Source organism: Hippichthys cyanospilos, chromosome 9, assembly GCF_059441005.1.
Source record: "Hippichthys cyanospilos isolate Australia breed blue-spotted pipefish chromosome 9, RoL_Hcya_1.0, whole genome shotgun sequence".
NCBI lineage: Eukaryota > Metazoa > Chordata > Actinopteri > Syngnathiformes > Syngnathidae > Hippichthys > Hippichthys cyanospilos.
Window position 1 is genome coordinate 22,123,277 of NC_142377.1, and position 24,556 is coordinate 22,147,832.

Below are 24,556 nucleotides of genomic sequence, written 5' to 3' on the forward strand. Positions count from 1 at the left end.
AAAAATCCCAGCTCATTTGATAGCGGCGTCAACCTTTTTTTCCGCACTTCATTTCCCAGATAGCATTTCGCTGTAGCTTGGATCACGTGACTTGCGTCTGTCAACACGAGTGGGCACTTGTGCTGCTCATGTAGGGAAGCTGCGGGATGCAAACGAGTCATGACCTGCATTTTTTTTCTTCTTGGTCACCTTTTTAGAACCTCCGGGACGAGCACTTTTGTCGGCGTTAATGTCACCTAGTGTGCTCATAAATGCCTCCGGCGTCTTCATCGCGAAACGGGGTTTGTTGTGTTAGCTTAGCAGCTTTCAATAGTTAGCTTGAAAGCTAAGTCTAGCTAAGTGAGCATCACTAGGTTTGAATTTCCTGTACGTGTTTTTTGTTTGTTTGCTTAAGTCTACGAACGATTTTTTGGGGACTAAACAAGCATGTTTACGACATCGAAATGACTCGGGTTCAGTTCTTTGACTTTGTCGACTTGCTGACTCGAGGCAGCTGATGTCACACTTCGAAGCTTTACAAATTTCCATTCATGTCACCGAAAGACGTTTATTCGAATGTTTCTGGGCCCGGTTTGAGTTTCCAGGTACTTCATGTGTGAAACGGGACGATAAATATGAGAAGTCTCCATCTCTCCGTGACGGTTACGATTAGCTGACCAACATCTGCCGCAGCTGGAGGATACAGCGGTCCACGGCCTGTGAACAAGGAGAACCCGTCCGAGGTGTCCCCCCGCAGTCCAATCTCTTCCGGAGTTTCCCACCAATGGCCGACAGTGGGCTGCACGCGTTGTCCAAGCCGGGGGACGCGGCAGGACTTTCTGCGGTGTCCCTGGGTAACACGTCCTCGGGCCCGACCCCCGATTCTGCTAGCGGAGGTTGTGAGAATGGAGCCCTGATGGACTCGTTTGGGATCTTCCTTCAAGGACTTCTCGCTGTGATGGCTTTCAGCATTCTCATGTGTGAGTATGGACACAGGGGTCAACAAATCTGTGACAGGAACTGAAAGTTTTTGTTTTCAAATTAAGAGTGAATTAGTTGGAACATGACACAACTTGCAGCTAATTTGACCTTTAGTGGCTCTTGTATCACGTCTTATACCTTTACTTTAAGCGAGTATACGAATGCATATCGTCCAAATTCTCTTCTATCTATGCAAAATCATTTATGACCCTATCTATCGATCCATCCTTTCATCCATCTATCGCCACATAAGCCGAGGTTTGACGCACGGCTGATCGTCTTTATTGTGACCGCATTCTTACTTAAAATAATTATCGTAAAAATTTTAAGCCCGAGGCCAGGCATCGGTTAGCAGCCAGTGCCTGTTGCAGCTAACAGGCGCACGTGTTAGCTGAGGTTGTTATGGCATTACCTTCAGAAAAAGAAGCGAGCAGACTGAACCAACGTCCGAGTCCATCCATGTTCACATGCAGGATACTACTAAAAACGGCAAGGTTATGATGTCTCCAGCTGGTTCAATTAAGAGTGGCAAGATTATATATATTATTATATATGATCATATAATATACGGATATGAACAAGAAAATCTGAAGAATTGACAAAGATGAATTGTATTCCGTTTTTCTTTAGTTTTTGCATTGTCACCAAACTGTTGGTGCGTCCTATACAGGGTAAGAGAGAGAATTCCAGAATTTGACCTTAAAATGATAGGAAATGACGTATCGGGGCTTTGGTTCCGTTGGGTCAGCGACCAAATGACCGTGTCCCGTCACGGTGTAGCCTCTTGTCGAGAGCACTGAGGAAGGTTTCAGCTTCAGTTTTGCTCCAAGCAGCAGTGTGAGCGGGCAGTGTGTGTGTGCGTGTGTGTGTGAGAGAGCGAGAGAGAGAGAGAGGCCTCAGATTCACACATTACAAACAGGGAGTGTGCTGGGTGTGTACAGTCTAAAGTCACACTTTGTGCTCACAAACATGAAATTACGTCACAGCTTGCAGTGTGACAGGAAACACAAAAATATTTGGGATGCTAATACATGTTTGAATATATCATTAAATATATATATATATATATATATATATATATATATAAATTATATCTGTAATTAAATATGTAACTATATTTAAATAAATACATTATATATTTGTATCATTTATTTTATTATAGTTTTTGTGTATAATTTATATTTTTAAATATAGTTGTATATTTAATTTTTTATACATACACACATTTTTTCTTTAAATGTAGTTAATTATATTTATCCATATACTGTATACATACACACATTTTTTTTATTTTAATATAGTTAATTATGTTTATTTTTAAAATATACATAAGTTTACATACACTGTGCAAAAATACACATTCAAAGTTGTTGTCTCAATGCCTGAATCTAAATTGTTAATTCCACAACAATGAGAGGGAATTTCTTCTGGAGTTTCAGATTATTTTCTATATATGCGATGTTTGTACACTGTGATTAATTAAAAAATTAATTTTAAAAAATGCTTCAATTCGATCAGTTCACTCAGTTCACAAAGATAGTCCAAAAAAAAGTAAGCTTTGACCTTGACTAGATTCTTTGCGAGATCCCAGCCCCCCCCCAAAAAAAAAAATCCTGACCTGTGGAAAATAATATTATTTTTAAAGTGAATTTTTACGTACATGCCATATTAATGCTACCGCTTTTTATTTACCGATACTCTGTCTCATCTCTGCAGTGAAACGCTTCCGGGAGCCGAAACATGAGAGGAGACCTTGGAAAATCTGGTAGGTTCTCCATCTTCAAACGAGCCCACACGTGATTATTAAAGGAGAAATTAACTTATTTGGACATTATCAGCATTAAAAAGTTGATATTTTGCTTATACAGTCATTCACTTAATTACGTATTACGTTTAAAAAAAAAAAAAACATTTTCTACTTGCTGTTGCATGAAAATGACATCACGTGTGCTCAAGCCTGAGGTAACGACCAATCACAGCTCAGCTTGCAGATGTCACATGACCAAGCGAGGACGAGCCGCGGCATGTGTCAATATCTATTTTTAAAGTTGTTGTATGCGAAAAATAATTTCAAGTAATTACAGAAAACAAATAAACACATTTTTACTGCTGTTGAATAAAGTGTTATTAATAATGGTAAAAATAATATGTATACCTGCCGAGAATTCAAGTGGTACTTATGATATTTTTGAAATTATTTTGCAGGTTCCTGGATACTTCCAAACAGGCTATCGGGATGCTTTTCATCCACTTTGCTAATGTTTACCTTTCGGACCTTACCGAGGAAGATCCCTGCTCGCTGTGAGTCACCGCTTTATTCATTTTTTTAAATCCGCTACGCTGTTATGCATAACATTTGTGTATTATGTATAACTACTTGAAGTCATCGATTACATATGTGCTTAAGTGCTAAAGTTATCATTTCCTTGAGTACTGTAGACCTAAAGTAGTCGATTATTAATCATCATTTAACTGATGACTTCAGTAGTTTAGTAGTTTATGCAATCAATTACTTAAGTGCTTAGTTCATTTAGTACCAGACATTTTAGACCTTCCTTTAGGCCAGGTTCTGGTCTGCCAATGGTTTTAATCCGGCCCGCGAGATCGTTTTGTTGTTGTTTTGTTTTTTTCAATCAATGAAAAACTTGTTTTATGATTAATAGTCGTGCTAATGTTTGATTAATAGTGATGCTTGTACTATTTTGGACTGTATTAAAAAATTATAATAAACATTTTTTTTTTTTTGGCCTGGTCCTCTTAGCTGGCCCGCAAGCAAAAATGAGTTTGACACCCATGTTTTAGCCAAACACTTGAAGGAAAAAAAAAAAACGTAAAAACACGTCTTTGGGAGTGAATGTGTTACGCTGATACTCAAAGATCTTCCTCGCACATTGCAACCAATTCTTGTTTCCTAGATACCTCATAAACTTTCTATTGGATGCCTCTCTGGGCATGTTGTTCATCTACGCTGGCATACGGGCCGTCAGCGCAGTTGTGGAGTGGCGCCAGTGGGAGTCTCTTCGATTTGGGGAATACGGTGAGGTGTGTGTGTGTGCGTGTGTGTGTATGTGTGTGTGTGTGTCGCTTGCAATTTTATTGTAATGCCACTAATGTCCAAAGGAGGGCAGCAAAAAGCACTATTAATGCTTGTCAGTTCTCCATTTGCTGAGGTCGACATCAAGATTTGTGTCTCAAAAGCCAATGACAAAAATGACGGCAAATGTTTTAAAAATATATTTTTGTTTGTTTGTTGATTTACTTAGTGTATTTTGTAATGTTCTTTTTAGGGGAGCCGATACAGTGTACAGCATGGTTGGGTCAGTGTATTCTCTACATCCTCATCATGATGTTTGAGAAAGTCCTTATCATGCTGGTCCTCCTCATTCCCCAATGGAAGAAGGTCAGTATATTAAATAACTGTCAAGATGTGTGCACTTTCAGGTTTAACCAACTTGAGTTGACTTTATATATAAATATACTTTTACTTTCAATCCCTCAAAATGTTCATTGGCATCAGCCCTGTCCCTATGCTGTATATGTATATTTACATTTACATATGTAGTCCTCGGCTGTTTTGTTTCAAAGAGTTTTCATTTTGTGAAGAAAAAACGCTAACAGCTATTCAGAACAGCAGAATTCACAGACGGGAATTGCATGAAATAAAACGCTTGACTGCAGCAAAATAAAAGCTTTCCTGCAACATTTAGTTTTTGAATCAAAGCCCTCTGTCAACTACAAGTTCCACAATGCATAGCAAAAACTTTGTATTGTAGGAGCCAAGCTAAGCCACTCTACTCTTGAAAGGGTTCATGCAAAAAACAGTCCATATTTTGCCATGTCTTAAGGTACAAAACTGTGTCAATGAGATAAATGGTGCAAAGGGCACGTGTGTTCCCAGCAAGTGCTCTTGTGACCCCTAGTGGCGACTTCTTTGACTACAAGTTAACGTCTCTACGCCTAAAATAAGTGTGGATTCTTGGAAAATTCTTTTTTCACAGGTATGAAATACTGTTTTATAGACACAAATGTATAAATTCTTGTGGCCGCAATACAAAACATATTTTCTGCATTTACATGGGATTTATTTTAGAATTACAAATGTATTACATTTCTATTGTACAAGTAAAAAATGCTCATTTCTTAGTTACCCTTTCATCATACAAGTCTCCATACAAGTCAAAGTTCATTTTTTTCCCTTTCTTTTCTTTTAATTACAAGATGTTTTTGCAATGAATTCAAAGTTATTTTTTTACAGGTACAAGTTATGAATCCTACAGATACAAATGTACTGTATATATATTTTTAGTGCGATTTTTTTGGGGGGGGCTGCAATAAAATAGTCATTTTTTTTTTTTTTTTTTTTACAAATACAAATCTCTTAAAGAGTACAGGGCTCCTCAACCTTTTTTTCCACCACAGACTGGTCAGCAGACAAACTAATTTTGGGCAACTCATCATAAATGACAACATTCTTACTGAGAAAGTACAACTTATGGGCCAGATTACACAGAAAGACAGAACAACGTGAAGCCACACCCTCCTTCCTCACTACTTAGGCAGCTCCCAGTCAAGGGGACTAATTAGAAATGGAATTTGTAAGGAGCCCTGTTGTGAACTGGTAGAATCTCCGTCGTCGACACACACCCTGAAGTGATGTTGTCACACCTCTCTATAAGGTTTCTTTATTTGCAGAATTACGCAAGCGCTGGCCTGGTTTTCATGAAAAGGGGCGGGGGGATAGCACAAGCCCAGTGAAGAAACCGTTATATTTTGGGACTGACCTCCAGACCCTTGAATTTCTCCTGCAATTTGACGCGCTCATTGCTTTAGGTGCGCAGTACACTACAAAGTGCCTTTTGACCCAGCGCAGAGACTTGAGTTTTTCCAGAACCAGAGGCAAACTGCTCCAAACAAACCGCCCCAGAGTAAAAATGGCTCACTCATGTTCTCTCTTCCCAGTGATTTACCTGGCTGCCAACTCATACCTGAACTTTAAACTCTTTCTTCCGCCATGCAAATATTTCTTTATACATGCTTATTTGTGACTGAAAAAAAAAACAAACTTTCTATAGGTTGGCATGTTTGGTACACCACAAATGTGTTTCCAGTATCACTGCTTGGTAAAATGCTTTGGACAATATTTAAAGCGGTGTATGCTGTCCTTGCGTTTTTATGTTATATAAAAATGTTATATTTCCAGTAAGGTTGTCCGTGGCTCAGGCAGTTGAGCAGGTTTTCCTCCAACCAAAGGGTTGGCAGTTCAAATCCTGCTCTGCCATAGTCTTGGGCAAGGCAACTCACCCGCCCTGTATCCATAAATATGATCCATCAATGTTATTATTGAAATGTGTGTTGCAGCTGGCGCTCCTCAACCCCATCCAGAATCAGGACTTGGAACTAGCCATCGTCATGCTCATTGTTCCGTTCTTCGTCAACGTAAGTGTGACACTTCTCTTACTGTCTTTCTCCACATTTAATCGAAGGTCCTCACACCGTCGTTATCCATATAAAAAAACAAGTACCGTATTTTCCACACCATAAGAAGGTGCATAGGATTACAGGGCGCGCCTTCAATGAATGGGGTATTTTTTTCTCATATCATGATAAGATTCAAGAATTTGTCATTTGTGTAGTATTACTAGAAAAAGTACCTCTTGATTACATTAAAAAACTGTTTAGATCATAGGTGTGGAACGCTAGTCCTCGAAGGCCGGTATCCTGCATGTTTTCTGGTTTTCTCACACCGACACGCCCGATTCAAATAATTTGCTTATTAGAAAGCTCTGCAGGAGTTTGAAAACAGTCCCTATCATTTGAATCGGGGGTGTATGTAATGTTTATTGTATAAAACACCTTTATAACTGATGCAGATTTATATATCGAAGGCAGAGTTAAAAAGGGAACAATTTACATTGTGGTTATTTTACTTTTTCGCCCCCCAAAAATGAAAACTCACAGTATAAGGCGAACTTGATTACAAAGCGCACTGTCGACTTTTGAGAACATTAAAGGCTTTTATGTGCGCCTTAGAGTCAGTAAAAACCTGGCCATGGGGCTTCCCGTCATTGTGCCCAGGCCCTCATGTTTTGGGTGGTGGACAATTTCCTCATGAAGAAGCACAGGACCAAAGCGAAACTGGAGGAGAGGGACGAGGATTCGAGGGGGAACGGCAAAGTGCGCTACAGACGAGCGCTGTCCCACGACGACTCCGAGTCCGAGGTTAGTGGCTCTCGGGTGCTCTCGCGTATTCATTTCAGTGCCGAGATCAGTAATCCGTACTTGAGAAAAATTGTTTTGGCACTTTAATTCCCATTGTTTTACAAGTCTGGTCAACGGGGCCAGTGGCGCAATGGATAACGCGTCTGACTACGGATCAGAAGATTCTAGGTTCGACTCCTGGCTGGCTCGATTTTTATTTATTTATTTTTTCTTATTAAATGAAAAACAAACAATAATTATTTATGTGGAAAGGAACCGCCACCCCTTCCAGGATCGCTCCGAAGCATTTTTTCCTCTTAGGAATCGATAAGAAGCTGATTTTCCCTACAGGCAGTGATGGCCGAATGAAGCTTCATGAAGCGGGTTCAAACGGGCAACGGAAATGTAATACGTGTTTACTGCTTTAGCGTGTACGTTTTAACCAAGAGCACGATCTAGCGCAGTGGTCCCCACCCGCCGGTCACCAGTTACCGGTACCAGTTAATCCACGGACCGATACCTGGCCGCACCTGAAATAATGAACTTGACTACTGTTTGTGTTGTTTTGGCTCCCTCTTCAGGCGTTTTTGAGTAGTTGATGTAATTTCAGTTAATTCCAATCTATGTAAGGTAGGTTGGTTTAATCACGACGCCTCCGGCTCACGGGGCAGTGACGACGTCAACCGAACGACACACAATTTTCGCTTGTAAATTGTTTTTGATTCAATTTTAAAAAGCCTTTCATTTTGAAAACTGGATGGATTCGTTTAGGTCACATGACCGCCAGAGTTTCACTCACAAATAAGTTAAATGTGTAATAAACAGTCGTTTTTGGGGAAGGGGAAAGGCCATATTTGCCCTTCGCCCTCTAAAATTGTCAAGCGTTGAAAAATACGTATTCCTCAATCGCATTTTTTTTCTTCAATATGGAGTACTTCCTTCATTATTTTCTCTAGAACGTTTTACGTCACGGTCCGTCTGTCCCCTCTCTTTCCCTCATCTTGTTTTAACCAGCAATAACCGCCAGTTAGGGATTGAGCATCTCAGATGGAGGAATTCAAAATATGTGTTGCCGGTTACAAGTTGAGCATTTAATATGGAGGAATACAAAATGTGTTTCTGGCAAGTCTAGAGCCTTGTCTTTTGATACCGTTACCATGTGACTGCTCAAAGAATTGCACACAAAAGGGCTGCTGGCGTCGGTTTTGGCGATGCGATGGGGGAGGGGCGGGCCTCTATAATTTGCACAGTGGAGCTTTGAGGTAGCACGGGGCCAGTGGCGCAATGGATAACGCGTCTGACTACGGATCAGAAGATTCTAGGTTCGACTCCTGGCTGGCTCGAATTTTTTTTATTTCTTAATACAACTGTGCATTCTTTTTCTTTTAACATTTTACAAAATATAGTCATTTTAGTCAAAGGGAAGACATTGGTGTTGTAAAAATAAGTAAACCACAAACCCCAGCGCATATATTTTTGGTAGATTCTCGACAATGTAGGCGTCATTTTTGTTCTCATTTTAGAAAAGGTTGAGGAAGCTCTCATGGTGTTCTGCATGTCTTTAAAAGTTAAATAAAACTTTTAACTAGGACATCACAAAGTTCATTACATCAAGACATAAATAGCACAGCACATTAGCAATTATTTTATTTAATAATTGCATGGAAAATGGTGGGATTTATAAGTATCAAAAGAAGTTAACCACCGCTAACTCGTTCACTGCCATTGACGACCGTAGACGTCAGCTATCTTCTACTTTTACCGTTCTGGCAGCGAATGAGTTAATCGTGGCATAATAAAAGTCTTAACAGATGAAAAAAATAACGTATTCATGTTTGATTTGATTTTCGAGATCCTTTTCTCAGCCGACGACGAAATGGACGAGTCGGACGAGGACGACGTTCGGCGCCTCACCGGGCTGAAGACGTTGAAGAAGAAGAAGCTGCGCATGGGGATCCCCGTTTGAGCGAGCGCCTCGACGGAAGGACCCAAGAGCTACGTACCTTTCCCATAATTCCTCCTCAAAGACCTTTTCAAACACAGGAACCCCTTTAATGGCAGACATCCAATGACCCACGTAGTTTCTACACACTTTTCCTGTTTTTCATGGTCGCAATTTTCACATGAAATACTTGAGTGGACTTGAAATGCAGTCCATAGCGCAAGTGTTTTCTTTTTTTTTTTCCCGAATTCCATGTTTGTTCACATGTCGATGTTGCGCCATGGACATGTACACGCATCTTGGAGGAGAGCCCATCACAGTTCCAGCCTTCTGTACATGATGTTCAACATGAAGGTAGCACATACAGTAGAAGGTATGAACAAAAATGTCAAGTCCAGTCACTGCAGAAGTCCTTAAATATTTGCCCTTTTTTGGCTCACTTAATCCCAAAGACGTATTTGTACGTCTTTACATAGTCTGCACATTCAAACCCAGGTACTAATTAAGAGTTTTTTTGTGTGTTTTTTTAACAAATATTGGTGTAAAAATTGGTCTCAAATTAGTTGTTTGTATACCGTATTTTCTGCACTATAAGGCGCACAGGACTATAAGGCGCACCTTTAACGAACGGTCTATTTTCAAACTGCTTTTATATATAAGGCGCAATACATTGTAAAGTGCATAAAATAGAAGCTACAGTAGTAACTGGGGTTGCATTATGCATCCACTAGATGGAGCTGTGAAAGAGCGAATGTCAACAATCAGATACGTCATAAATGCATAAATAAATAAAAAACTTTATATGTTAATATGTTTGATGGTGAATAGTGACATTGTGGTTGTACTATTCTTGACAGTATTTAAACAGGACAATAAATTTGAAGTTTTTGTTTTAAAGTTATATAAATATATTCCGTGGGTTTATTGGTCCGGCCCACTTTGGAATAGATTCTCCTCTAAGCGGCCTGCAAGCTAAAATGAGTTTGACACACCCGGTAGATCGATGCCAAGACGAATCAAGATTTTAAAGAATAGATTCAATTATTAAATATTAAACTTAAATATTTTCATTAAATTGCAACCAGAAATCTAAAATCTTATAAAATTGCCCTTTCTTCTGCAAAACCCACATATAAGTTGCTCCAATTTGGAGCATACAGTATATAGCATATCCAAATTTCAAACAGGGTAAAAAAAAAATACATTTATAACTAAAATGCGAATTTACATGTTGATTAAGTTATTTTATTTTTTCATCCCACAAAAATCAACAACTCACTCTTCATGCGCTTGTAAAAGGCGCATTGTATCATAGGACGCACTGTCAGCTTTTGAGAAAATTTCTGGCTTTTTTTTTTTATGTGCCTTATCGTGTGGAAAATATGGTAAATAAATCTAAAGTCCTTAAAGGAATGTCTAAGACGCTCTAAAATAAGTTTTTGGGATTGAATGAGTTTTTTTTTTTGTCTCCTGTATCATTTTTCATACAGGTTTTATTTGTGGGCCAAAAGATGAACTATGCTTTGCTCCAGAAGTGTTCTTTACCCCATCATTTTCTTGCACAAGCGATCACATTTTTTCTTTTGGCACAAGCGTGTGCCTGAGTGACATTACCAGCAGATGTTTGGTGTGTGTAGTTAGTTTGTTTTGCTGTGATTTATGTTTGGTGTAACCAGAGTTACCAGGGTGTAACCGAATTCTCACGCGTGATGGGTCGGTCTGGAAACTCTGCTTTTTCAAGAATGTGACATGCATAGACCTCAAAACTGTTAAGTGACTGTGGACCAAACAGCTGGGAGAAAGGGTGCCTGGATCAAAAATATTTGCCCGTGCGTTTGCGGTTGATATGAATGATGCGACCCTTTAAAGTCAATGGCGTTTACTGTAATTGCCGCTTTGGACGATTTCATGGTAGCATGAAAAATTTCTTTCATTTGAAAGGAAGGGAATCTTGAGTAAAACCTGGCTGCAGAACGCAACAGGAGGCGTGGCTCAGTGGGTGGGGACAAATATGTGACTCCACCCACTACGCATTTGACTCCACCCACAGAGTCTCACTGCTGTGTATTTTTTGGGAGGATATATATATATATATATATATATATATATATATATATATATATATATATATATATATATATATATATATATATATATGTATATGGCTTTCGGATTGATTGAGTTAACTTTAACTATCATCAATCCTTTTTATGACTTATTTATAGAACGTTGGGGGCAGCGTTAGCATATTCCGGGGGCCGTGAAAATGTTGGTGCCAGGCCGCGAATGGCCCCCGGGCCATAGTTTGGACACCGCACCTCTGATTAAGTGGGTGGAGTCAAGCATTCGGCCCCAAGTCACACATTAAGCCACGCCTTGAACTGTCCTTTCCAGCCAGGGTTGCTCGAAAATCTTCGCTGCGTTTATCTCAACGACGATAAGGAGATGCATTCTGATTCAGAAAAGGTCGCCAGATAGCATTAGAAAAAACAATTCCAATAAAGAATGTGATGAACTGTGGTGCAGTTGTGCTTATATTAGCTTCACAATAACAATAACACTCATGTTAACTTCCATGGTACCATTAGCAACACAGAAAGACAATGTAGAAACATGCGTGGCAGGTGTATCGGACGTACTAAATTGTTCTTAGGTGTGATGCGTGCGTGAATGATTGTTCGTATCTGTGTGCCCTGGGATTGGCTGGCGACAGGTTCAGGGTGTCCGAAATCAGCTGGAATAGGTAGCAGCAAGCCTGCGATCCTGGTGAGGAGAAGCCTCTCTAGAAAATGGACGGATGAATGGAAATGTCTTAAATAAATAATAACTTAGACAAATTGAATTGAAAATGGATCATCTAATACTGTTTGTAAGAAGCGCCAAATAAAGCACCTTATCTCAGCCGCTTCGAGAGTCTTGAGCGGCGGTGAGGGAAGACCAGCTGGAGTTTCAGTTCGTAAGCTTTTGCTAGTCCACCCAAGACTCATTCCAGCTGCTCCATCTCTCACATCACAACTAATAATACACCCTGACAACAGGCACCAGTGGACACAGGCAAGGGGGGCCTGAGTCACTCGCCGGGTCTGTAGCCGGACTATATATATGTCTCGCGTCAGGCTAGCAAGGGGTAACGGACACACCCCAGGCGTGGAGCAGACGCGCGGAGAAGAACCCACAAACAACTTGGGGCAACATGTCACAGGTAAAGCCATTTTAAATGGACTTTTTATCATGTCATATAATCTCTTTGTAGCACTTTTACTGACTTGTCCTCCTGTGTCCATTCTAGCCAGGCGAAGTGAAGAAGAAGAAGCGTCCACCCATGAAGGAGGAGGACCTGAAAGGCGCTCGGAGCAAACTGGGCCTGAAGGGTGAAGTCAAGAGTAAGACCTATGAGGTCATGGCGGAGTGCGGTAAGTCAAAACGTTCTTTCCTCTCGCAATCCGCATTAAATGCTCTCACACGTTCGCAAATGTGCGGTAAAGTCTTTTTCCATTTCATCAAGTCGACTTAACAATTTTTTATTTGAAATTTTATGACCGCTGCCCAGAAAGAGATTTGGTCATCAGTGTGCCGTACTCCATTCGCGAAGCGTATTCAGTATTCTAGAACCGGGGTGTCCAACTCATTTAAGCTTGCACGACGGAAAATTTAGTCCCAAGTGGGCCGGACCGATAAAATCAAGGTATGTATTAATATAACTTTAAAATAACAACTTCAAATGAATTCTTCTTAAAAATATTATTGCTCCTATGGCCTTGTAAATCACGTAAAATAAAAATGTACAAATTAAACATCCTAAAAAGGTGAGGCCGTTTACACGTAAAAAGCGGCTCTACTGAATGAAAGATTCACGTTACAAAAGTTAATAACTAATCATAGTACGGAAAATACAGTAAACACATTGTATTGTGTTTCTTTAGACAATTATTATTGACCTACAATTCGGTAATAACTGTCCATACAGGGTGTGAATGCACCCTTATTTCTTTTTTAACCAAAGTGTATTGTTTACATCATTTATGTTGCAAAATAATTGAAATTATTATATTTAAGGTGTTTTGACAGCTTATTTAATGCTATACAGTATTTTGAATATCGGGCAGTGGGCACAGCTTGCAGATTTTCTTCACAGAAAAAAAAAAAACTACTCATATACATTCAAAGAAATGTCCTGCCTCTGTTTGATCAGGGAAACATTTAGTTTGTTTTCCTGAGCTTTCAACTTTGTCCACTCACACGCTTGCAGTCTAGCAGGTTACTAAAATATTTGTGTTAAAATGACACATCCTATATGTGGATAAACTCGGGACGGCATTGATTTTTTGTGCGGACTTTGGAGTTACCCATGAGAATTTCTTGACCTGTTTTGATACGTGTTGCTCATTTATTTTTTTCAGAGCGGATGGGCAAAGTTGCACCATCGGTGTTCAGCAACGTCAGGACCGGGACAGAGACCAGTCTGGAAAAACCTGCGGCCAAGACCCCCGGAGGCAGTGTCTTTAACAAGTAGCGCCCCCTTGTGGGATTCCCTTCACAATAGTCAAGCAATTCACTTTTGTTGATTTGCAAAGACTTTTTTTTTTTTAATTTTGATTTACTGAAATCTTGGCGGCAAGCCAAAAGGAAATCTGTTGAAACGATCGTTTTTTTTGTGTTTTTTTTCCCCCCCCAAAATTGTACTTTGCAATTTGCACAGTGTCTCAACTTTGGTGACTGAGTCAGCCGTGCATGAGTCACACCGATGTGCGCCTAAACAATGCTTAACAATGCTTTCTTTTCATACTTTTTTTGTCAGGTATACAAAATAAAATCAAAAATGGTGTTGGCTGGATTTTTAGAACACTGCGACCACCACAACGGTAACATGCCTGATTGCATATATTAGTGGTGAGTAATAGGCTGCATCACACCATATTGTAAGCCGATGGTTGTAAAATCTGAAATTTATGCAGAAAGTTGATTGAGAAAAGTTGGGACATTATTCAAAGCTCACAACAGCGAAGCAACACAGCAGCACATTTTAAGCAAGAGACCATTTATTAATCGCCAATTTGAATAATTAATTTAACAATTAAAATAAAAAACTAACCATAATACACTACTGATTGGTTGAGAAATGGGGGTACACAGAGACAATTCGGGGGCTATTGTGAGATCTCGACAGGGTTTTTTTGTGATGTGAAGTTTGCAAAGTTTGCCAAGTTTGCATTTGGCAATAGCGTAGGTCAACACACACTAGATAGCAGGTGTTTTTTTTTTTTTTTTTTCCTGGCCCCCGGAATGTCCATTTGCACGATGGGCGTGAGTTAGTCGCTCAGTACTATGTCCCTCCCCTTTGGCCGGAGCTTTTAACTCAGCGGGCAAAGGAAGCCTGTGTTCAGTTGAGCTTTGGCCATGTCTGGAGCTTTGACTGTTGGATTGCTGTTGGCCTGCTTTTGGCTGCCCCCCCCGGCCCGGGCAGATTTGCTCATCCCTGGACCGGATGGAGCTGCCGAGGTAATATCAAGTTTGAAATGCAGAATTTGAACTTTTTTTTTTGCGCGTTCTAGTCATTTTAGAAGCGTTTTCTGATTTTCATCCTCCGTGTTTGCCTTCTCTGTTTGCTTTTGCAGGCGGCAAGACATCATGCCAGATCGCTGCAGGTATTTGGCACAAATGATTGCGCGGTTGGAGTACATTGACTCAGTAGGGGTTGGCAAACTATTTGACCCGAAAGAGTTCTCTAATTTAACAAAAGGGAGTCGATGGATGGAGCGTTTTGATAATCTACCTCGTAGGAGGGGGAAAAAAAATGAAGGATATCAAGAAAACATCAGAAGCGGGCAACATTTTTTGCTGGTTCATCATTTTTGCTAGCCAGGCAAAACCAGGCATCTTCAGTCCGTCTCAGTGTATTTTTGCCCAACCTTCCGCCACCACTAGAGGGCGACGTGACTTTTTCTGATTCGACAGTTCAGGTCTACTTCTGTCCGCATACGTTTTTTTTCATCTGTTTTAGAACTTACATGAAAGTTAACACCGTGCCTGCGGTTCTACAGTTACACTGCAATCGAAACGCAACACAGTTATATAAGTGTAACACGAAAATCAAACCAGCTAAGGAGTTTAACCCTAGGCTATAATACCATCATGTTTAATATCCCACATTTGAGAAATGCAGGGGAATGGAGCGCAATCAACATTCATGTCCACTATAGAGCATTGTCATGGTCTATATGACATTCTGTCAATGGATGTCCGTCCTGCCTGCCCTACAACTATAGAAGACGGTTTCATTTTTTTAAGAGCTCCGACATCCAGTTTGTTAGGCTACAAGCGAGTCTAAAATGGATTCAATTGGCTGACTTGCTTATTATATTGTGTAATCATTTATTTTTATCCTATAGAAAAGAAGCACGCAGGATGTCACTGTGAGTAAATGATTTGTTTGCATTCATATGTTCTATGATAATCATAGTTCCTGATCTTAGTACGTATTCCCACTCCCGATGTCAGGTGGAGGTGCACAGCGTGAAAGTGGACTGCGCCGTGACGTCTCGTTTCGCTCACACCGTCATGACCTCCACGGCCCTCAACAAAGCCAACGTCTCGCAGGAAATCTTCTTCGAAGTGGAGCTCCCCAAAACGGCCTTCATCACCAACTTCACCATGTAAGGTCCCCACAAGGATATTTGCAAATTCATACCAAAAATGGCATCCTTTTTAACATGAACAAAAAAACAGATCAACTTGTTTTAACTTGACTTTTTACAGCGTTCAAACAGGTTATAGTTTATTCTGAAACTGAAAAAAAATGACTTAGCGCATCAGAGTGCCTGATACTTTTCTCAGGGAAATCGACGGTCGAGTTTATGTCGGAGAGGTGAAGGAGAAAGAGAAAGCCAAAAAACAATACGAGAAGGCGGTCGCTTCAGGACGGACCGCTGGCCTGGTCAAGTAAGTCCACGGGGACGATTGAGACATTTCGTCCATCCTTGCTGACTAAATCATTTGACCGATTTTCACGTCAAGGGCTTCGGGCAGAAAGATGGAGAAGTTTTCCGTGTCCGTCAACATCGCGGCGGAAAGTAACGTGACTTTCGTTCTGACCCACGAGGAGCTCCTTCAGAGGAAACTGGGTCGCTATGAGATTCTGACCCGGGTGAAACCCAAACAACTTGTCCAGGAGTATCAGGTGAATGCGTCTTCGTGCTCCAACTAGCGCTGAATGAAATTTCACACTTCTGTGCACTTGTTTCAATCAGATTGTGGCAAACATATATGAGCCTCAGGGCATTTCTTTCGTGGAAACCCACGCAACGTTCCTCTCCAATGAACTGCTCCCCCTGGTGGAGAAAATTGTCACAGAGAAAAAGGTACTGTACAGTTTAGGGTTTTCAAATTCAGGCACCAAATCCCAGGTACAGATTTAAAAAAAAAAAAAAAAAATATATATATATATATATATATATATATATATATATATATATATGTATATATATATATATATGTATATATATATATATATATATATATATATATATATATATATATATATATATATACATATATATATATTAAGGTCTCAAAATAGTTTACAGAATAAATAAAGTACATGCGATTGCAAATATAAATCTATTGAACAATACATAAAAACACGTCTTTGGGATTCAATGAGTTTTTTTTTAACTCACTCTAACCTAAAAACGAATTTATATGTTTTTCCAGACATTTAATCCCAGGTACTCATTTACAGATTTTTTTTTTTCTCAAATATTAGTGTAAAGGAGGATCTCAAAATAGTTTACTGTACGATTCAATAAATTTATAAATCATTAAATAAATGAATAAAACGCCTGGGAAGGTACGCAAAAACACGCCTTTGGCATTGAATGAGTTTCAAGATATTCAACCCCAGGTACTCATTCTTTTTTCAAAACTTTTTCCACTATTTGGATGAAGGAGAGTCTAAAAATGGCTTGTATCAAAGGAATCAAGTACCAAAGTAATGAATTACCTTAGTAAGGGATTACTTTCTAGCCTACAGTAATCAAATACTTTCCTACCTAATTTAAGCAATTACCTCAGTACTTTATTACACAAAATAATCAATCATCTGTGGCAATTGATGACTTGGTCCTTTCAGGCGCATATTGCCTTCTCCCCGAGTTTGGATCAGCAGCGAAAGTGTCCGGGCTGCGACGGAACGCTGTTGGACGGAGATTTTCTCATCACGTACGACGTGAATCGCGCCACCAGCCTCGGGGACATCCAGGTGCTCTTCCGCCTCCTTATATGGGCGCGCTTGGGACGGCGGACGGACCCAGGGATTTTTTTTGTTTGTTTTTTCGTCCCTCAGATCGTCAACGGATACTTTGTGCACTACTTCGCGCCGGCCGACCTTCCCAGAGTGCCCACCAATGTGGTCTTTGTCATCGACAGGAGCGGCTCCATGTCTGGAAATAAAATGCAACAGGTAAGATTTCAGTAGGAGAAAAGGAAATCACTTTGAGGAGTACCAACATGCCAATTGGCCTTACTACTACTACTACTACTTCATACCATTAAGTAGTACTACTATTTACCTCTACGACTTACTACCACCGCTCACTAATTTTACTACCACTGCTACTGAAACTACTAGAACTACTACTATCACTACCATTATTACTTAGCACTGCTACTACTACTGCTTTTACATGGACTACTAACTACTACTAGTAGTACTACTACCACTATTACTTAGTATTGCTACTATTACTGCTTTTACATGGACTACTAAGTACTACTCATAATACTACTACTTACTAACGCTTATACGAGTATTACTTCTGATTACTACTACTTAATGCTACTACTACCTACCTTTACTTCTTATTACCACTACTCACTACTTTACTACCACTGCTACTGAAACTAATAGAACTACTACTCCTACGACTACTACCACGACTATCACAACCATTATTACTTAGTACTGCTACTACTACTGCTTTTACATGGACTACTAACTACTACTCGTAGTACTACTACTTGCCAATACATATACGAATATTATTTCCGTCATTATTATAATCCTTTCTGATTACTACTGTACTACTTAATACTACTACTACCTACCTTTACTACTTATTGCCACTACTCACTACTTTTACTACCGCTAATATTAAAAATACTACAAGTACGAGTACTGCTACTAGTGCTACTAATAGTAGTAGTACTTATAGCAGAAGTTGGTAGTCAGTACTAGTACTACAAATAGCAAGACTATCAAGATTACAACTACTGCTACTACTACTACCACTGCTATTACTAGTACTACAAATTACTAGTACTAGTGCTACTACATATACTGTACTGCCAACTACTATTATTAAGCTACCAATACTGATAACGGTAATAGCAATAGTGCTACTACTACGACTGCTGGCTGCTAGCATCACCGCTTCTTACACCTGCACCAATACAAACACAACGTGTGAGAGATGACGCACTCAGGCTTCGGAGAGCTGAAGTTGTGGATAAACAAATGTTTTCTTTGCAGACCCGAGAGGCGATGGAAGCCATCCTGAAAGATCTCAAAGAAGATGATTATTTTGCCATCATCCAGTTTGATGACAGGATCATTTCTTGGAAGGAAACACTGATCCAAGCGACACATGCGAGCGTGGCAGAGGCCATACAATACGCCAGGAGCCTGAGCGCTCAAGGAGGTGAATACGCGCCTCGACCCATCATTTGGACAAATTCATCCACATCATTCTTGCGGTATATTTATTTGCCAAGAGATGGCACACTCCCTTAAGTGTGATAACTAAGTTGTTTTGCCATGTTGAAAATAACATCTTGTCACCGTCTGGGTGAAATTTCAGCTCCCTCGTGTCTTTTTTTCAATGCTTTCTCTTTGACGTGAAATGCCTTTTGGAATAAATACCGCGCCCTTGTGCAGTATTTGCATCATTTTCGATCGTTTTCTCCCACTTCAATTTCACTGTACTTTTGGTTAAGGATTGCACTCTCCCCATAGTGTGATAACCAAGTGGTCGCGCCGTGTTGAAATTTGACGTGTTGTCGCCGTCCGGGTGAAATTTCAGCTCCCCGGTGTCTTTTTTCAATGCATTCCCTTTGATGCGAAATGCTTTTGATCAAGATCAAAGGATTGGACAAAATACAGCACAATGCTTAAGGTCCCTAAACTAAATTCATCACTTATCGCAAATATTTTTTGATGATAATGGACAGATATTTATTGTCGATTATGATAATCGATTAGTTATCCGTTAATAGATTAACTGTCACACCTTTTCACATATTATAAGTAGGAGTTGTTTTCATTATACTGCATTTGTAGCGTATTATGCTGGCGGAGGAAAATGATTTCACCATTTAACAAACGTGTAAATGCTTTTCTTATTGTCTTCTGTCATCATAGGCACCGACATTAATGGCGGATTATTAAGAGCCGTCAACATGCTGCAGAAAGACAGAGAGGAGAAGAGGATCCCGGAGAGAGGCATTGACATGATCATTTTACTTACTGATGGAATGCCCAATTCTGGTGAGTGTCCATTTGTGGGTGTGCGTCTTCATTTGTAACCAGGAAGCTTCTGAATGTGCTCCTTTCTCAGTCAAAGTTGGATGTTATTTCAAAATTGAATTAATCACAGCCGTGCTTTTTCTTCCGAAGGTGTGAGCGATACACGTGTGATCCAGGAGAACATGGTCTCTGCTAATAAAGGAAACGCGACCCTGTTCAGTCTTGGATTTGGAAACGATGTGGATTACGCCTTCTTGAACGTGCTGAGTCAAAAAAACAAAGGAATGGCTCGGAGAATCTTTGAGGCCTCCGATGCCGCTCTGCAACTCAAGGTTAGGAGTACGTAACGTATTTTGCGCACTATATGGCGCACCGGAGGCGCACCTTCACTGAATGGTCTGTCTTACAACAGTTTTCGCATATAAGGCGCATCGCATTATAAGGCGCATAGAGTAGAAGTTACAGTAGTGGCTGGAGTTACGTTATGCATCCACTAGATGGAGCTACACTGAAGGAAATGGCAACAAAACAATCGGATAAGTCAGTCAAGCTTTATTAGTGTCCAAATGATAAAAAAAGTCTAATCTGTAAATCACCGTTTGTAGGACGCACCCATACGTTTGGCCTTCATTTTTCATGAAAAAAATGCGTCTTATACTTGGGGAATGACAGTAAATGTCTGCACAAATTCCTTCCAGGGTTTCTATGAGGAGGTGTCCAGCCCGCTTTTGTCGGAGGTGGATTTGCGTTACCCCGATAACGCGGTGGACTTCCTGACCACCAACCACTTCAGCCAGTTGTTTAACGGCTCGGAGATCGTCGTGGCCGGTCGACTGATCGACAATAACCTGGACAACTTCCTGGTGGAAGTCTGCGGCCAGGGGGTGAGACTTCTTATGACTTTTATTGAATGTTTTCCTCATCTCGCATTGTGTCTTGAATTGTGTCCACCCCCTATAGTTTGAGGACAACTTCCAAGTGCAGGGCCAAACCAGCGCTCAGGACTGGGCCACTATTTACCCAGATGAGGAGTACATCTTTGGGGATTTCACAGAGCGCTTGTGGGCTTACCTGACCATCCAGCAGCTACTGGAGAAGAGGTCAGTTACTGTCAATTCCAGACTTTAAACCGCAACTTTTTGCCCGTGTTTTGAACCCTGCGTCTCTTAACCCCTGGGACCGGGGGGTTTTTCACTAGCCTGGCCTTATTGTCACCCGACTTGGGCTGACTTTGAAAGGCTCATAACATAGATTTACTTTCATTGCCTCAAAATGTTCTGTGGCAAAAAAAATTATATATATATATATATATATATATATATCTTTTGGGGGGGATCTACACCCCCTTTATGTACAAAAAATGTAAAAATGCGATAATAGGAAAGGTACCTACGCTATATATTTATAAAACTGAAATAGGAATATTTATGAGGTCATAAACAGGGTATTATGACTTGACTTTTGCATTATGGGAGTCCAGGCTAAGCCAATCATCAAAGTTATTGAAAGGCTTGCAAATGTCATAAGTTGGCTACTAGCGCCACCCGGTGGTTTTGCGGTGTCACCAAAAAATTTCAGAATGCGGAGAATAAAGTCAGAACTCAGGCTTTGAAGTAAGTCTTGTCACTTTATTCTCAGAATTCTGACTTTAGATTCAAATTTCTGACTCTAAAGTGATCATTCTGAGAATAAAGGGAGGATTTTGAGATTTCTTTTCCGTACTTTAGTCGTTTTGTTGTTATTTTTGCTCTGTAAAAGTTCTCTCTAACCCTAACACTTTGGAGGATGAAAATGGCTGTGTCCATTTTTTTTTTTCAATAGCAAGAGCGGTAGCCAGGATGAGAAAGGCAACGCCACGGCCAAGGCTTTGGCCATGTCCCTCCAATACAGTTTTGTCACCCCGCTCACCTCCATGGTGGTCACCAAACCTGAAACGGAGGAGGGACCGGGCAGCCCCCTCATCGCTAATAAACTGACAGAGGGTAAGACATTTCTCCTTATTTTTGTTTCTTTCCATTAAAAAATGAATTTGACTGCTATAGCCCAGCTCCAAATCCAACTGTAAAATACATATCTTTTTTAATCATAAAGACATGCCCAAATTTCGCAAGTGTGCAATTGCCATTTTCCATCTTTTTTTCCGACAGAGGAAAGACAAAAAGCAGAGCGAAACAGTAAGGCCTTTTAATTTTTATTTATTTATTTATTTTTTTACCAAATTGCATGCATGAAATGTACTTCAAATCAGGTAGAGAATTCAAATGGATGTGATGATATTTCTTCTTTTTTCTAAAGCGCATTATCACCATTCATACCCAACCTATTCGGCCCAAGCTCCACCCTCATATTTTGGTAAGTACTCTCCTTTTTTTTTCCTTCAATATTCACGTTGTCTTTTGGCCTACATGAATACAGAACAGAATGATACGTGATGTATTTAATTTGCTTTTTTTGTTTGCAGTGGATGGAGATCCCCATTTTATCATCGAGCTTCCGGATAAAAATGATTCTCTGTGCTTCAACATTAACGACAAACCGGGAACTATTTTCAACCTGGTCAAAGACACAAAATCAGGTCCGTTTAAGTTCTCATTAATATAGACGATCGTTCGTAATGCAAATGATATAGATATAGATAGGCTCACCTAAAAGCCTTCAATTTTCTCAGAAGCTGCCTCATAATCAGAAAATGCAGTGTACAGGTTCATTATTTTCCATGCCATATCTAAATGAAGCTTCATGAAACACTCGGGATATTTTTTGACTTTTTTATAGAAGATATTGGAATCTAATACTTTTCCGCTGCACAAGCATTTATCTTTAGAGCAAGAGCACCATCTAGAGAACTAAAAAACTGAACAAAATCACAAGCGCCTCATGAAGCTTCATTTACCCATCAACAGCAAACTCCCAATATTGTTTTCAAATGTTCTAATTCATGGTTCTTGGGTCTGTCGTTTCCTCATCGATCAGGTATTTTGGTGAATGGCCAGATCATCGGAGACAAGCAAATTCCCGCCGATGGTAAAATCTATACCTACTTTTGGCGTTTTGGCATAATTGGGAGAAATTCAGGATTGAAAATGGAGGTGAGCACCAAAAGCATCGTGATGTTCCAAGATGGCAAGCGAGTCAAATTGCAGTGGTCCAACGCAACCTCCCTCAAAGAAGACAAGTGAGTACAACATGAGTCAATAATAGACGACGGTATCCTTCTGAGAGCCAGCCTATTCATTTGTGTCCACTGTTGTGTCCATTTTGTCTCAGCAAGACAGCAAAGTGAATTGCATGCCACCCAAACACATGAGACATCATGAGAAAGGCCGAGATGTCTTCCACTGAGCACCGTAGGACTTTGTAGGATAGCTTCAATGAGTATAAAAGAAAGACCCCCAATAAATGTCCACTGTAGTGGACACAAATGGATAGGCTTGTTCTTCCAAAGGAGGCTTCAGTGTTAGTACTGTACATCTATGCTGTATATTGGATGTCCTCTACTGAGCACACGAGGATTTAGTCGGGTAACTTGAATGCGTCAAAAGATATATCCTGAACACTGATGTCCACTGTAGTGGACACAAATGAATAGGCTTGGTTTAATGAGGCCATAGAGGTGATTCTGTGTAAGCACCGCGTGTCTCTAAAAAGGATGTCCTTTGCTGAGCACGCTAAGATTTAGTCAGGTAGCTTGAATGAGTCAAAAGACATAGCCTAAAAACAAATGTCCACTGTAGTGGACACAAATGAACAGCATGGAAATGTAGCGGAACAATGAAACGACAAGGTCTTATTTTCTTGATTGACATTTCCGGCCAGCATGGACATTGTGGTGTCCAAGGACCGCAGCCTTACCGTGACCCTCAAAGATTCCGTCAAGTTTGTGATCCTGCTTCACAAAGTGTGGAAGAACCACCCGTACCACCGGGATTATTTGGGCTTCTACACACTGGACAGCCACCTCCTGTCCCCGTCCGTTCACGGCCTACTCGGTAAAACCGCGCTCGCCGAGTCGTAATTGAACAAAAACGGAGCAGGGGTTTTAAGCGACGACCCCTTTCGCAGGTCAGTTCTACCACGGGGTTGAATACGAGGTCTCGGACCTGCGTCCGGGAGAAGCCCCCGAGAAACCGGACGCCACCATGCACGTCAAAGGACGTGAGCTGAACGTGACCAGGTAAGACATCGGCGCCGGTCCGAAATAAGCCGTCTCGCTTCACAAATGGGGCCTTCGCCTCGTCCGCAGGGGCTGGCAAAGAGACTTCCGAAGAGACGTCAAGAATGGAGAAAATGTCCCCTGCTGGTTCATTCATAATAATGGCACGGGCATCATTGATGGGGAGGCCTCGGACTACGTTGTGTCCGGCCTCTTTAAAACGCTTTAGGAACTATATTGTCAAATTGTCTTTGTTTTTATCCATGGCGACAAAACAATCATTTTTGCAGGTTGATACGTGCCTGAAATAAAGCCCTGTTGTCAAATTTCAGCTGTTTGGATGTTTTAAATCATCAGTAGAGCAATATGGCGGGGGACACCCCCAACCTGTTGCCAGCCAATCGCAGGGCACGCAAACGAACAAGCGTTCAACGCACCCAATCACGCCTAAGGACGATTTAGGATGTCCGATTCACCTGCCATGCATGTTTTCGGAGTGTGGGAGTGCCCGGAAGGGAACTCACGCGGGCTCGGGGAGAACATGCAAACTCCACACAGGAAGGCCAGCTGGATTTGAACTTGGGACCCTTTAACTCCTGCGCCACATTCGTGAGTTGCAATTGAAAAGATGAATGCAAAAATTGGGAGAAATGCATGATAAATCATGGACTTTCAATATGTCCAAAATGGACAATATTTCCAATTTTGAATGGCAGTAAATGAGCCTGACATGGGCTGCATTTGACACCTATAGGGTATACTTCCCGACCCCCCGTTTGCAAGC

At 40.6% G+C, this 24,556-nt stretch overlaps 3 protein-coding genes and 2 non-coding genes across 6 annotated transcripts; all 5 read left to right on the forward strand.

Annotated features, from left to right (window-relative positions):
• Positions 1–113: 113 nt before the first annotated feature.
• stimate (STIM activating enhance) lies at positions 114–11,620 on the forward strand. Of its 2 annotated transcripts, XM_088424234.1 has the most exons (9): positions 114–584; positions 673–959; positions 2,677–2,725; positions 3,166–3,261; positions 3,876–3,997; positions 4,248–4,360; positions 6,319–6,396; positions 7,036–7,179; positions 9,011–11,620. In XM_088424234.1, the coding sequence occupies exons 2-9, from the start codon at positions 764–766 to the stop codon at positions 9,122–9,124; spliced, it is 912 nt and encodes a 303-aa protein (XP_088280360.1). In that variant the 5' UTR covers positions 114–584; positions 673–763; the 3' UTR covers positions 9,125–11,620. The 2 variants fall into 2 exon arrangements, with proteins under 2 accessions (XP_088280360.1, XP_088280358.1); XM_088424232.1 differs by having other exon boundaries at positions 114–959.
• trnar-acg (transfer RNA arginine (anticodon ACG)) lies at positions 7,296–7,368 on the forward strand. Its single transcript has one exon. It is a non-coding gene; the product is annotated as a tRNA-Arg (tRNA).
• Positions 8,429–8,501, forward strand: trnar-acg (transfer RNA arginine (anticodon ACG)). Its single transcript has one exon. It is a non-coding gene; the product is annotated as a tRNA-Arg (tRNA).
• Positions 11,621–12,222: 602 nt separating the features above from the next.
• mustn1b (musculoskeletal, embryonic nuclear protein 1b) lies at positions 12,223–13,925 on the forward strand. The gene is made up of 3 exons (XM_088424235.1): positions 12,223–12,302; positions 12,390–12,513; positions 13,501–13,925. The coding sequence occupies exons 1-3, from the start codon at positions 12,294–12,296 to the stop codon at positions 13,611–13,613; spliced, it is 246 nt and encodes an 81-aa protein (XP_088280361.1). The 5' UTR covers positions 12,223–12,293; the 3' UTR covers positions 13,614–13,925.
• Positions 13,926–14,442: 517 nt separating this feature from the next.
• LOC148419492 (inter-alpha-trypsin inhibitor heavy chain H3-like) lies at positions 14,443–24,103 on the forward strand. The gene is made up of 22 exons (XM_088424011.1): positions 14,443–14,599; positions 14,716–14,745; positions 15,490–15,513; positions 15,599–15,753; positions 15,935–16,039; positions 16,115–16,277; positions 16,348–16,458; positions 17,229–17,357; positions 17,442–17,558; positions 18,627–18,795; positions 19,515–19,640; positions 19,770–19,951; positions 20,318–20,503; positions 20,580–20,719; positions 21,441–21,601; positions 21,767–21,793; positions 21,915–21,971; positions 22,081–22,194; positions 22,593–22,794; positions 23,436–23,608; positions 23,682–23,793; positions 23,863–24,103. The coding sequence occupies exons 1-22, from the start codon at positions 14,498–14,500 to the stop codon at positions 23,999–24,001; spliced, it is 2,724 nt and encodes a 907-aa protein (XP_088280137.1). The 5' UTR covers positions 14,443–14,497; the 3' UTR covers positions 24,002–24,103.
• Positions 24,104–24,556: the final 453 nt, after the last annotated feature.